This window comes from Phaethon aethereus (assembly GCF_964289735.1).
Source record: "Phaethon aethereus genome assembly, chromosome: 17".
Taxonomy (NCBI): domain Eukaryota; kingdom Metazoa; phylum Chordata; class Aves; order Phaethontiformes; family Phaethontidae; genus Phaethon; species Phaethon aethereus.
This window is the reverse complement of record NC_138593.1, coordinates 11,959,946-11,974,765: the sequence shown is the minus strand read 5'-3', so window position 1 is coordinate 11,974,765 and position 14,820 is coordinate 11,959,946. Positions and strand designations below refer to the sequence as shown.

Sequence of the window (14,820 nt, the reverse complement as noted above, 5' to 3'; positions counted from 1 at the left end):
TGAGGGGAGCTAGACCGGCTGCGTCGCTGCTTTGGAGGCGCTGTTGAGAATCTTCGTCCCTCTCGCGCCGCTCCTTCCTGGGGGAGCCGGTTCTGCTCTTCCTCCCCTCCCCGAGCGGGCAGTACCGGACCTAGGCATTCCCGGTTCTCAGGGACCGACTCCCTGCTCTGCTCCAGGCCGGCCAGCTCCGCTGCCGCCGGACACGCCTCCCGCCGCAGCGCGCCGCCGTCCCCTCGCTTCTCAAGCAAGCCTGCTTGCCCGCTCCCGCCGCCCATTGGCCCAGCGCTTAATGAATATGCAGATATTGGCCCGCAGCCGCCTAATGGCAGGCGGGCAGAGGATTAATATTCGCACTGCGGCGCGCGGATTGGCCGGCGTGCGCTCCGCCCCGGCAGCGGGGTAGGCTGCCCCCTGGCGGCGGCAGGAAGGGGCGGGCGCGGCGCCGGGAGCCCGAGATGGTGGGCGACGGGGCGCGCGGGGCGCCGCTGCTGCCGCCGCCGTTGCTGCTGCTGCTGCTGCCGCCACTGCTACTGCTGCGGGGCGCGGCGGGCGGCCTCGCCGACAGCGTCGTCTGGGCCGTCAATGCAGGCGGCGATGCCCATGTGGACGTGAACGGCATCCACTTCCGCAAGGACCCGCTCGAGGGCCGCGTGGGCCGAGGTGAGGATGGGGGGGGACGCCGGTGCCGCGCGGGCGGCCCGTCCTGGGGGGTTGTCGGTGGGGCCGCCCTCGGGGCCCACTCAACTCTACTGCCTCGGGGGCGGCGAGGCCCGACTGTGTCGGTGGGGGTCCGCGACCCGCGTCTCCCCGACGCCGTCCCGCCTCCCCCGGCCCTGCTGCGGAGCGTCTGTGGGTCTCCCCGCAGGGCTACGGTGGCCCAGGCAGGCCCGCGGGGCCTGGGCTCTCCTCTCCCCAGCCGCCCGGGCCTGGCGTCGCAGAGGGGGTGGTCCCGGTCCAGCCCCGGCTCGGTACTTGTCAGTTGTCACCCGACGGGAGCTGCAACCCCATCCCCGCGGCGGAACGGGCCCTGGGCCCTGCCGGCGGCGGGATGAGCCCTGCGGGCTTCGGGCTGATTTTCCCGGCCTCGGGCTGCGGGGTTGTGTAATGTCGGAGGGGAAGTCGCTCCTCGCGGACTGGAGTGGAATTTCGGCTGGAAAGGCGACGGGAGCGGTCAGGCTGCCAAACCGGCCGCATGCAGCCGCCTGGCTCTTTTTTTAATTTTTTTTTTTTTTAATTTTTTCCACTGAAAGACCCCAGTTTCCACAGCAGGATCTGCCAGTTTGAAGCCCAGACTGCAGCACTCTGAGTAAAGCGAGAACATGCTTTGCCTGCTCTGCGCAGCTGAATCGCTTGCGTTGCGGGGTGATGCTTGCCACCAGCAGCGTGGTCCCAACAGGGAGGATCATTTGCCTGGAGCCCCAGTGGTGGAGCCGGGCAGGAGGAAGGTGCAGCAGACTGGCCAGCGCCACTGAGCAGCTGAGCTCTGGTCCTGGCAAGGTGCTCAAGAGCAGGGCAGGGACAGAAGCAGAGGCAGATGGGATACGATCAGCTGCTGTAACTACTGAATCAGTAAAAGCTTCTGTCTACCAGTAAGAACAGGACTGAGAACTAATATTACACTTGCGCTTGGGTTCCCTTTTCCTATTCCCCCTTAAACCACTCAGTTTGTATGAATTTTGCCTGTTTCTGATAACTGGTGCAGCAAAACTTAGTTGATTCACAAACGTATTGAAAAGTTAGCTGTGCTGAGCTGTTTCTGCTGTCAGGTGAGTGCAGAGAAGATGGCTATCTGTTGACTTTTAAGTCTAACCTTCACTGTTTCCACGTAGGATAGTGAGGCTTGTCCTGCGCCATACAGCTAGGACTGCCACTGCTCACCCTGGATGAGTGCCATCCCAAATGAAGAGCCGTTTAGGCACAATGGTTACAGGGGAGGTCACATTTAAATACTGATACAGTTTGTTAGGAGTTTTTCATGCCTGTGGAAGCTGGCGCCCCAGTCAGACAAGTTGTGCAGTTCGCTCTAGGTCAGCTTCCCTTCACAGACCTCTCACACGTGTGACTTGAAGGAGAATGTCCTTGTGGACTTGAACAATTTATTTTTGAGTTGAGGGGAAATAAGGGTCTTTTTCAAGCACACTGTGACATGCTCTTCCTTTGGGGAAAGCCTATGGTGTCTCCTCTGAACAGCAGGCTGTTACAGTAATCCTGCTTCAGCCAGCAGTGCCAGGCACAGCAGAGGAGACTTTACCCCTTTGAGCTCTCAGCTGCTTTTCCCTCAATGGCTTTTTATTGCACCATTGTTCGGCTTAGTCTGGGCTCCTCTCTGTGTTGATAGGCATGTAATGGCTAAAGCAGAAATATGTGGCTGACTGAGAGGAAACGACCTAGGGATAACGCTTCTGGGCTGTACTGCCTCTGGGCAAATTAAAACTTTTTTTTCAAGCCTCAGTTCAAATGCTGTGCCCTAAAGGAAAAAATTTGCTGATGGCAATTACAGAATAGCCAGGTGGTGCCAAACGCAGTTGAGTCGCAGCTTAATACGTACTGCTCCTGTCTCAGAGAGCTACCTCTAGGCACAACCAGTGTGCTGTGAAATCGAGCTCACTTCCACAGCTATATAAACAGACCTCTGATACACAGGTGACAGATCTTCCGCTCCAGTCACCTTTTTGGCTATGAAAGGACTTTATGCAGGCTGTCCCCTAATAGGAGCTGACTTCTGTGGAGTCCTTGGTTTGCTATCACTGTAATCTGTAGCTGGCCAGAAATATCTGTATGAGAGGACAGGTTAAACTTTTCATCCTCAGTATTTCTGGAGAGTAGTCTTCAGCCTTTGCGACTGGGTTCGAGCGGTAAAGAGAAGCAGAAGATTGCCTGAGTAGATGCGTGTGAAACAGGAGACTAAGAAATGGCATTAATTTCCTCTCGCTCGTTTGCATTGGCTCCATCTTTGGCAACGTGCACTGGGTTAGTAGTTCTTGCTTTGTCTTGGCCAATGCAATGTCTGTTCCCATGGAAATGGAGGTGGAAGTGGCAAGTATCAGTGGAGAACTCTGCCTGGATCAACTTCTCCTGACTGAAGTGCCAGTGGGCAGCTGGTGTCCACAGTCTTCCCTCCTGCCCCTGCTTTGCTGGGGAATTACTTGATTCAGAGCTCTTGAGGTATGCATCCATTTGCATTTGTACAGTAAATCTGACACAATAAAGTGTCAAGTTAGGTTAAGATCTTTTGAGGGCTGCTCTAGCGGTAGTGAAATAATGACTGAGAAGAGGCAAATTTTATGATTTCTGTTATTTTCTCAAGTATTGTCCTGTTTGGGAATGTTGTTTGGGCCCTTGTCGGGGGGTGTTCAGATGCCTGCAGACAGCTCCCTTTTCAGCTGGGTGACTGTGAGAACAGCTGCTCATGGAGCTGCTGGTGCTCTTAAGACCCTTGTGTATCTTTCTTGCTTCCTTCTTCATGTCTTCAAGCTAGCAAGTATTGCGTGGTTGTGGTGAGAAGAAAGGATTTTGTAAGATGTCTTAATGCTTTTCACCCTTTTGCCATTCCCCAGGTTTTCACTTGAGGAGAGTGAGTCTCTATAACCTGATGCCATCGACTGCTAAGTTAAAATGTGTTGAATGAATGAGTCGAGTCAGTCCAATGCTGACTGTTTTGGTTTTGTGCTCAGAGTTTGTAATTTGAAGATGTTGTAAAAAATACTCTAGGTGTTTTACCTCTTTGAAGCAGGAAGAAATGGCCGAGTCCTTTGTCTCTGTGCCCTGTTTGTGAAACAGACCCTTCTTTCTGAAACTCTGCAAGTGAATTTACAGTGTCTTAGGCTACAGCGGGTCCAGACCTGTTTTTCTACAGGACACTGGTTCTGGGGCTTTGCCACCTCTGTTTCTGCTCCAGTAGTGCCTCCTCCTGGTCAGAGCAAGGAGGGAAGACAGGTCTGATGAGGGCATAAGTGCTGACTTATGCCGTTTAGGGAGTTAAGCACTTAAGAGTATTTAAAGTGTCTCTTCCATGTGCCTCAGAAATTAACTCTTCCTCTTACTATTTTGTGCTTGAAACCCAGCTTCTGACTATGGTATGAAGCTGCCAATCTTGCGATCCAACGCAGAAGATCAGATTCTGTACCAGACTGAGCGGTACAATGAGGAAACCTTTGGTTATGAAGTTCCCATCAAAGAGGAGGGTGACTATGTGCTGGTGTTGAAGTTTGCAGAGGTCTATTTTGCACAGTCTCAACAGAAGGTAAGCAACAGTTCCTTGCTTGTCTCTTTGATGCGAGTTCTTGGCTAAGACTGTGCATGTCCAGGTTGCCTCTGCTGCTTTGCATGCTGGAGAAAGGAGTGAAGTAAGGCACTAATGGTTTAGTAACTTGGTTCCTATAACTCTAATGGGCTCTGAAACTTCACGCTCTCTTTCACATTCCAGATACACGGTTGGCCTGGAAAATTTCATTACGAAGTATTCAAACAAATGTGTGCAACTAAACATAACTAGCACTAGAGTTTTACAATCTGTTTAGGCTGTGCTGGCTTTGAGAAGAAGCGTTTTTGCCTTTTTCCTGAATACTTGTTCCTGACCTGACAGCATGCTTGTGCTGGAGGAAGTATTATACAGATTGAATCAGGGAAGTGATCTGCATTAAAGAACCTGCATTAAAACCTACTCAGAACAATTCTTACAAATGTAGTGAGACTTGATACTGGTTCAAACTGATCCTGAAAGCACAGGGTTAAATTCAACCCTCTTTATTGCTCTTTAGAGAATAATAATAACAATAATTGCTGTTCACTTTTAAAATCCCTCATGTACAGACGTGGGAGCAGAAGTACAAGGAAGTCAAAGCCGTGTGATAAATTGGGAGAGAAGTGGTGTGTGTTTTAGTCTGGCTTTCCCCCTGACTCCATCAGCTTCTTCAGAGCCCTGCTCCTTAATCACTGTGCTGCCTTCCTGCCAGAGAGGTATTTCAGGGAACAGAACTGGTGGGGCTGGCTTACAGAATGGATGCAAAAAGCAGCTGCAGATTAAACTGAAGGGTTGAGGCGTCTTTGGTTCCTCTTCCTTCATGTGGTTCTGCTGGGATTCCCCAGGTGCTGAGTGAAGTTTGAGTCATTGCAGCCCTGAGGAAGACTTTCACTCTGAATTCACAGATGTGGTTAGCAGTTCAATGTTTCACCTCCTTCAAATCCTGTATACTTCACCAGCTTGTTTCCTCTTCTGTGCTCTGCTGCAGGCTGTTAGTTAGAAATGGCTTAACTCCCTACGGTGTGGTGTGCTGCAGCCACCCTGGGGTGGTAGGAGCTGATCATCAGCCAGTAGGTGGAAGAAAATTGTGAAAGAAAAGTATGAATAAAATTGTGCTGTCCTCTGTTCTGAACAGCAGACATAAGGGTTATTTTAAAAGTTGAAGGCAGATTTCAGGGTATTTGAAAGCAATGTTAATGCTTCAGTGTCTTTAACTGGCTACTTGTGGGCTCTGAACCCTTCACAAGGGAGTGGAGCATGTGTGGTGGGACAGTGCATGCTGCAACGCTTTCTGCTTCTGGGTGCATAACAAGCAGAGACCTTTCCTGTTCTGTTCCCTTTTCAATCGTCACGTGCCTGAATCGGTTCTGACACACGGTCATTTATTCTACCCTGAAGGTATTTGATGTTCGCTTGAATGGCCATGTAGTGGTGAAGGACTTGGACATTTTTGACAGAGTTGGACACAGCACAGCTCATGATGAGATCATCCCCATGAGTATCAAAAAGGGGAAACTGAGTGTCCAGGGAGAGGTTTCCACGTTCACAGGGAAGCTCCACATTGAGTTTGTAAAGGTAATAAGCTTTGCTGGGCAGAGCCCTCATCCTCCTTTTCCCCTTCTTCCCCAGCCATGTGATGCACCTGTGTGCTGGAGGAGGAGAGGTGATGGTAGGTGGGGGGAACATTTCTTGCCTCAGAGCTGCTGCACTGACTGCCTCCTTTGCTTTCCCTAGGGCTACTATGACAATCCAAAAATCTGTGCCCTGTACATCCTGCAAGGAACAGTGGAAGGTAAGCACAGTTTTTGAGCCAGAAGGCTCTTTCCCTTGGAGAGCAGCCTGTTGCTTCTCAGACCATGAGATCATAGCTCTTGCTGACCCACCTCTGCCAAAACTGTTTCTCCTTCAGTCAGTTCCCACAGAGTGCAGTTGCAGAGTGAAGTAGGTATGTAGTGTCCTTCTACTCCTCCAGGTGCACAAAGCTACATCATTTTTGGAATAAGAAAAATCAGTTTGGTTTAGGACTTCCTGCATATTGGGTAGAGAAGGGAACACATCTGGTCAGTCTTAGCTTATAGCTACAGATAAATTCCTTCTGGCCCTGGATGTCAGCAGCAGCCCTGCAGACAAGTAATTTACAGAGATCTTTTAGCTAGTAGTTAAGTGTTTCTTACCTGGAGCTTTGTTTTGCCTTCTCAGCTTGAGGACAAGGCAGTGCTTTTTCCCAGATAGCAGTTCCTCTGGATAGCAGTGAGGAGTGCTAGTAAGGTCCTTGCTCTTTCATTACCCTTATTGTAAGTCTGTGCTGGAGTTGGAGCACCTCTGGCTCCTGAGCAGGGAAGGTTTAGGGACTCCTTGCTGACCAAAGCATCAGTTTGCTTTAGGTTGGTCAGGGATTTCCAGTGCTGCTGAGGATTCGGTGTGTAACCTTGTGGCCATGTGGCACCTTGCTGTGTGTGGGACCTGCAGTTCAGGCTCCAGGCTCAGAGGACTGGATTTGAGGATTTGAGTGGGGTTGGGCCTTGCTGCTCTGATAGGTCTGGGGCTTGGGCTGCAGTGATGTGAGGTAAGACCACTTGTGGAAAGGGTTGTTCCTGTTTGCACCTGCATCTGCTGGTCCTGCAGGCAGCTGGTGCTTGTTCTTGGCTAGATGTCACTGAGCAGCTGTGGTATCTGAGTATGTATGCTGTAAGTGTACTTCTGTGCTGTAATTTCTCCTTATGGGTAGAGGGTTGTAATTTTCTTTGCAGACTGGGTCTTTGGATGTCTTGCATCATGGAGGAAAGAAATAGTGGTGTGAGCCTTTGTGAAGGAGGATGCTCCTATTTCCTGGGGTGCTCTGGCTGTGGTGTTAGGTGTCCTGTTGCTGGTGTGCATGCTGGATCGGGTAGAGGGGAAGGGAGTGACTTGGCTGATTTTCCCAGGTTACATCCTGCCTCCTTGCAACCTTTTGTCTTGTCCAACAGATGTTCCAAAGCTGCAGCCGCACCCAGGTCTGGAGAAAAAAGAGGAAGATGATGATGAAGATGAATATGATGATGGCTCCAGTGTTAAAAAACAGGCAAATAAGAACCGGGTTCAGTCAGGCCCACGCACACCAAATCCCTATGCCTCGGACAACAGCAGCCTCATGTTTCCTATATTGGTGGCCTTTGGTGTCTTCATTCCTACCCTCTTCTGCCTCTGCCGATTGTGAGAGCAAGCCCCACAGAGCATCAGCCAAGGGGCTGGGAGGGAAGGAGTTGGACCAAACACGGTTGCTTTCAATTTCTCCATATTGTTCATAATTTAAGGAAAAAAAAAAAAAAAAAAAGATTCATTTGGAATGAATAGCAGGTCCAGGTAAGAGGGAGCTTACCTTCCCCCTGCCAGCAAGCAGTGAGGCCCTTGCCTTCCCCCTTCGCACCATGTGCAGCCTCTGATCGTCCCTGGGGCATCCAAGAGTAAACTGAGTCCTGGCTGTCTGTGTACTGGGCTGTTGAAAAGCTGATGCTAGCAGTCCTGGGCTACGTCCCACACTGAGAGAAAGCCATGTGCTGCAAGATCTCTGCCTTTGCTGGGTGGAATACGGTTCCTTAAGCAGGGAAGCAGCTCTTAAAACCAGGCCTGGGTACACATTTGTCCGGGAGTGTGGAAGTGTTGAGGTGCCATTGGGTGACTAAGGAGGACGGAGCCTGGCTCAGCATCTCCCTGAATGCGTGCAACGCGATGTATGGTACTTGCCTGCATAAAGATACCAAGACTCCAGCTAGCCACGCAGCCTCTATGGAGACATTCCCCTCCTAAGAGGGCAAGCTGCACCAGGAGCAGAGGGATTTATCTGGCTTGATTTGCTGCACCAGTTGGGAGAGACTTCTAGTTTGACAACTGTCATGTTAGATCCATCGCAGAAGGAGTCTGCTGTAGCCTGCGGGAGGCTGACGTTGTTAGCGTCTGATCAGATGCACTTGTTTTCTGTATTGATTATGGCTTTTGTTTCCTTTAATATCCTTTTCTTTTCAGAGGTTTCATTTTAAGCCCAATTCCTTGTTTTGCCCTTTCTAGTGACCTCTCCTTTGGAAGAAGCTGAGAATCAGATGACCTAGAGAGGAGATTCTGGACTTGTTTCTTGACCTTTCTAACAGTTACCCTCCCCTCCCTGCCCCGTGACAGTGACTGTGAACAGCCTGTGCTGTAGGACAGAATGGAGCATCCTGTGAGCTCTTGTTCCCTGTCGTAGGGACTAGGCCTGCGTGCAGAGGGATGAGAAGTGCAGTGGAGTTGGTTAGTGTTTTCAGTTAGCTTGGCCTTTTGCGTATCAAGGCACTGTGGTGAAGGGGCAGATGTCCAGCATTTCAGTACTGTAGAGCAAGGTGGTTTGTTGCCCTCCGGAGATCTGGAAGTGAGCAGAACACTGGAGACAAAGTCACCCGCTTCCCCCCAGGGGTATTTCTACAAGGGGCTTCTGTTTCCACATGCAGAGTCTTGTGCCTGTGTGACAGAGGCTGAGCAGAGTGAAAACCCTCACTGCGCCTGCTGATCCAGAGCTGCAGGCCCCAAGGAGCTGCCTTCCCATGGTCTTTGCCTCTGACATGTTGAGCACTTCTGGCTGGTGAGAGGGAGATGTTCTGTGTGCTGGAGCAGGCAGCGCTGGGTCCTTGCATGTCAGCTTTGATGCTGGTGAGCTCTGGGCTCACAGAACATTTTACCTCATTTTATCTGTTTTTCTGAGAAGTGTGCTTTCTTTACCCAGAGCAGTGGCACTGAGCAGTGTCCTACTTGCTGCTGCTCCTCCCTGGGCATGAGTTTTCTTAGCAGTTGTTCTTGGGTTTGATCCCCTCCAGTGGCTCAGCCTTTCTTTGAGCTGAGAAGGGTCAGCAGAATTCCCTAGTTTCTGAAAGGAAACCAGAGGAGCAGCCTTTCTGCTCTGCTGGGCCCAAGCAGCTGAAGCCTTTGCTTCCTCCTAACCCTCAAACTGTGATATGAGCTGCCACCTCACTAGTTCCAGAACAGGAGCTGCAGGAGGTATCAAAGCACTGCTCTCTGCAGCAGTTGCACTGAACCTTGCCTTTCTGATCGCATACACCACTGCTATAGGCCTGACCCTAATTCTGTGTCTCTGAGGTAAAAAGCAAGCAGTAGGACCTTAATTAATTTCTCTCCAGTTGCACAAGTGGTAACAGCCAGTTTGGGAGAAGTGGGAGGGTCCCTGCTACAGTGGAAGGAGAAGACAGGGTTTAGAGAGAGCAAATCTTAAGAACAAACCTTAGGATGAAAAGGTGGTAAGCTTGAAGTTGTCTGCTTTGTCTTCTAGCTGCTGTTATAATCCTAGTACTTACAAAACAGAGCTCATATCTTATAAGAGTTTTGTTTGGTGACAGTGCCTGCAGGGGTTCTCCAGCGTTTTTGGGATTGCTCTAACTGGAGCACAGAGACGTTCAGATCTTTATCATTTTTGAGATGCATGAACTGAGCTGATTTGTTAAGCAAAGAACCTGGGCTTGAAAGCAAGCTTCTCTGTAAGGAGCTGTTCTCCTCCAGGCCTTTTAGGTTGCATCTTATTTGAGCATCCTCAAAGCAAGGAATCACTCAGCTTCTTGTGGCTCACCCAGTAATCTCTGCACCTTGCCTAGCATGAGAAAAGGGGTGTGCATTTAGGTGTGCAAAAGTCTGAGACAAGTCTTCTAGGATAGTTTCTCCCTGCCACTCCTGGCAGTTAGGGCACTTATTTGGTGCCATCATCTGCCCTAAGGCAAAGCTGTGCAGGGTGTGATCTGCTGGAGTTGCTCAGTTCAAATGAATTTGTCTTATTTGAATAAGAATAGGGAAGAGGAATAGTTCATCCTTCATGGCTTCAATTTAGTTATTTTGGCTCTGTTTTTAAGAATTTTTGTCACTACAAAGCTGGTGTCTGGGTGGTTGGGGGGTTCCTGACCCTGTTATGATGCCATGAGCGGTTTTCCTTGTTCGTCCATCTCCTCCTGACAGGTTTGCCTCAGAAGGAGCTTCGAACAGTGTGTGAGTACATGGGAGGATGGTAGAGGATAACCAGTCAGCACCTCGCTGAGAATGGCATACTCAGGCTGGCTCCCTTTGCCATCTCTGGCTCCTGAAAGCCAGGCAGATGCATATAATGAGGTACCTGGTCCTGACTGGGGAAATAAAAAGTTTGGATTGGCTGTAGCTTTCCAGCACAGGTGTTTGAGGGAATATCCAAGATGTTGTTTAACTAAGACCAGTTAGAGACAAGCCTGTTTGTGCTTCATTGCCTACAGCTAGCAGCAGGCAGATGAAATATGTGTGCCTGTGCAGCAGTGTGGCAGGCTTGGTTAGAACAGACCCTGGCTTGATTTGCAGAGTGGTTGTGTAGGGAGGGGTAGATAAGGCATTTTTAATAAAGCTTCTGCTTAATAAAGGGGTGATAACGCCATTGATTATGTTTTGGGCCTGGATCCAGCCTCAGGGTAGTGGTTCCAAAGCCTATTTTAATTACCTCCTCATCAGCCCCTCCTTTCATACCTTTAAGCCAGGCCATTTTCCTCTACTCTGTGTGTGTGACTAAATAGCTCTGACCCTTTTGAGTATCCCAGGTAGCAGGGAGCAGAAAGCCAAATTAATTCCCTTCTCTTTTTGGTGCCTTTGTCTCAGGCTTTGAATAAAAGTCTATTTGAAGAAGCTTTTTTTTTTTTAAGGAGCTTCTGAGTTGTTTTTCTTTTTCCCCAAGGACAGGCATTCCCTGCCCTTGTGATCAGCTGGGGACTGTCTCCCTGTCCCTGGATGCCAGCTCCGGAGGTCACAACTGAAGCAGAGAACTGTGAGCAAGTATCTTTGGTTCTAGCCCTTGAGGTCAATGGAAAAAAGCCTAGCAGGGGATAGAAGAACTGGAAGAGCTCCTTCAGGTCTGGTCTCCTCCAGAAATCGCCCAAAGGCAGGATGGAGAACTTCCAGACAGTCTGGTGCCTGCGTGTCTGTACAGTTCAGAGCTGAATGAGTCACAGCTAGGTCCTGGTAGTCATATGGTGCTTACAACTTCTGGGGGCAGACTGTGGCTTGGGGGGATCCTGACCCCCAAACTCACTCACTGAGGGCTTGCCCTGCACTGTTTGGGTCTGAACAGGGAGCAGAGACCTGTGCTTTGTCCCTTGTCCTTCCTTTAAGTTGAAATGTGATTGCAACAGCCAGGGAAATGTCTTGATATGGGAAGTCTGGGCTGAACAGGCCTGTCTTTGATGGAAAACATCAGGAGGAGGGAGCAGCTTCAGCCCTTGATGTGAAACAGATTCTGAGCAGCTGTGGAGTACCAGGTGTTTCAGGCTCAATTTGGTGCTCGAATGTGGGAGAGATCCGTCTGCTTCTTGCGCTTATGTGGTGGGGAGGGAAATATCCTTGCTGAGAATCCAAGGGAAATGGGAGCTGGGCCAGCACTGAGCTAATTTACCTACTGGTGCTTCTGCATCTCCACAACAAATGCCAAAGTCTAATACAATTCTAGGATGCTTTTTTAAACGTCAGCCTGCTTCCACCAGTCTGCCTTCACTGGCTAGTCCCAAGTAGACTCAGACAAGTGTTCTCAATGGCACAAACACAACACCGGGCTGGAGCTGTGAAGGCTCGGAAACATGATTACACAAATAGGCCTCCTGTGGTGTGCCCCTGCTTTGCGTGCTGCCCAGCGGGGCTGGGACATGTGTGTTTCACCTTGGATCAGAATGGATTTGTCCCAGGAGTATAGTAGCAACCACATTAAAATGGTGCTGGGCTGGATGGGAGAGGTGAAAGCAGGTCCATGTCTTCCGGGACTCTGGCTTGCTCAGAGTTTATTGCTGTATATTAAATACTATTTTTTGAGATTGGGGGGAAGATGTGGGGTGGGGGGGGGGTGGTGGCGCTGTCCCCAGTCTGATCAGTGGGACACTACTGCAGGTTATTGATTTTGATTTTTTTTTCCCCCCAGAAAGTGCTTTATTAAAAAAAAAAGAAAAAAAGAAAAAAAGATCAACAAAACAGAAGTGCTTTCCTCCCTCCTAGAAACAGTGCTGGCTGATGAGAAAATGTGAATAATCTTTTGCAAACATCAAAGGTCTCTGCTAAAAAAATTTGTGTGATGGAGATTTCGAGGCAAGGGGCAAAGCTTGAACCAGTTCAGCTGGGGAGAGTGTGAATCTAGGAAATGCAGGATCTCTGCCCTGGAGTTGTTCCCGGTCATGCATAGTAGGGATGTCCTTGCCTGTGCTAGCACGGCTGTTCTGTCACACTATAACAGTTCCTGAGCCAAGGCCCTGGAGTGAAGCAGTGTCTAGAAACTTGCTGGCAAGTGGGAGCTTGAATTTTTCATGGTTTCTATGCGAGCTTTGTGTGTTCAGGGTTTTCCCACTGGAGAAACAGCCAGGTTGCTAAAGCAGCCCTGAAGGCTGTGAGAGCAGAGGCAGGATTTGTGCTTTGCGCCAGGAAGCAGCAGCCAGGACTGTGAGATGCAGGGCAGGTGACAGTGATTTTTTTTTTTGGGTCGCATCCTCGTAGCAGCTTTTAGTGTTGGCAGATGGTCCCACCGCTTGGTAGTGCCTGGCTGTATAGGCTGGGACATGTGGAAGTGACCTGTGCCATTGGCACTAAGGACACGTCACAAACTGCTTGAAGCTGCAGGTCTATGTTGTCTCTAAAGGCTAAAGCACTGTGGGGAGAGATCTCCATCTGTACTTGTCACCAGTACAAAGGGTTTTTAAGGAGGATTTTTTTATTTTACTGTCCATTGCTTTGTGTTATAACAACTTGCAGTGACATTTTTTTAGTTTGTTTTGCAGCAAGTGTGGGCCCTGGGTGAAAAGCACAGATATCTGTTTCTGATTGCATTGGCTTTGCAGGGACTAGTTTGGGGGAAAAGATGGGTGTGTGGGGTGGGTTATTTTATTTTTGGTACATGGTAGCGGTTTTATTTTTTAATTTCCCCAGGATGTTTGGTTGAGGGAATGTTCTGAAATCTACTGTCTGGCAGTTTTAACCAGCAGTGTGTTAAAGGAAAATAAACAATTATATTGTCACTTGGATGAGGTGGTCCCTCTTTTCTAACGGTGGGGATGGAGCAGTCCCCACTGCTTTACAGCTGGTGGTGCGGAGGCCGAGACTGGCTGCACTGCAGAGGGGACAGCAGGCTGCTTCCGAGATGCAGTTTAACATCCCACCACTGCTGCAGCCCAGAGCCTCTCCCTGCCGCTGCCTGCCTCCAGTACAGCTCCAGTATTCTCTTGCCAGTTGTTTTGGGTGATTAAGTGCAAGTTGAAAGGTACAACATCCTCTTAAAAGTGCTGATGTGGACCTCGTTGCTTCCTGCTCAGATCAGGAACACCAGAGATGTAATCTACCTTCTGGGGTTTTGCAAGCTGCCCCGATTTCAGCTTGAAACTGCGTCAGAGGCGGTCAGAAGGGGCTGTAGCTGAGGCAGAGGGAAAGCGGCACCTTCCTCCTCTAGGTGCCTGCTCTCGGGTGGCAAGGGACCCTGGCCCCGTGCAGAGCAGCTGCTCTTGCAGACAGCCTGGGTTCTCTGGTCTGTCCTTCCTAGGGCAGAGTAGCCCCTTTGGGCCAGCTTGTTTCAAATAGCATTCGGTTGGCAGTAGCAGGTGTGTGCTACCTGCAAGCAGCAGCAAACGTCACTAGCCACTGCTCTAAATCTGTTTCCAGTCATCTTGAGGGTGTTGAGTGTTGGCTGGAGTCTGAAAAGAGGACGCAGATGTTTCGTTTCTTGCCCCAGTTCCCTGAAGGGCTGGAGGTGACTTTTGGCAACTCTTAAGTACCTACTGCAGGCTAGGGGCATGCATCCTTTCCTCAGTGTGATGTTCCCATGGGACCTCCCCGATCCCTCCTGCCAGGCTCAGGAGACTCGTTTGACATCGGCCACTGCCCCTCTGATGTGTGCTCATGGGGAGCTGGGGCTGGGGTGACAGTGGCATGGCTGGAGGCTGGCTGACCCGGGGAGAGTGTGGCAGGGCACAGGCACTCCCTGGGCAACCCTCCTCGGGGCACACGGTGCTGGTCACCATCCCTGCCAGGATCTGGGTCCCAGCTGCCCCAGGGACAGCGGCTGGGGTGTCCCCAGGCCAGGGCAGCAGGTGGGGCGTGCACTCCATGGCACCCCCATGCTGACAGCCCACCAGCTCGCGGCTGCATCCCGAAAAGTGCCTCCCACCGTTCCCTAAGACCAGGGCTCTCTGGGGGGATACCTGCTCTCTGTAATTAGCCGCTGTGCTGCAGGATTTGGACCGTGATTTAATTAAGGAGAGACACAGGTGCCCACGCTGTGCAGCGAGGGGGTGATCCCCGGCTGCCTGGGTGGTGCGGCAGCAGCGGGGTGCAGGCCGCCCGGGGGCAGCGGGGGAGGGGGGGTGCTGCTCGGGTGGGGGGGTGGTTTTGTTTGGTTTTTGTGTTTCTTCTTCTCAGGTAGTTCCCAGCTTTTCCACCCGTACCGTCGCACCGCCATCCGCCCGCGGTGTGTAGCCCCGGGAGGGAGGTGCCGCCGCCCTGGGCCGAGGGCGCCCGCAAGGTGGGTGCTCGGTGCCGGGGCTCTGCCAGCGGCGGGTCGCGACGCGGTCTCCGGGTCCCCCTTC

General features: G+C 50.9%; 1 protein-coding gene across 1 annotated transcript; it reads left to right on the top strand.

Annotated features, from left to right (window-relative positions):
- Positions 1-455: 455 nt before the first annotated feature.
- Positions 456-7,922, top strand: MLEC (malectin; the record flags this gene model as incomplete). Its single annotated transcript, XM_082007567.1, has 5 exons — positions 456-660; positions 4,065-4,243; positions 5,642-5,818; positions 5,978-6,035; positions 7,210-7,922. 5 exons carry the CDS (start codon positions 456-458, stop codon positions 7,437-7,439), a joined length of 849 nt encoding a protein of 282 aa, XP_081863693.1. The 3' UTR covers positions 7,440-7,922.
- Positions 7,923-14,820: the final 6,898 nt, after the last annotated feature.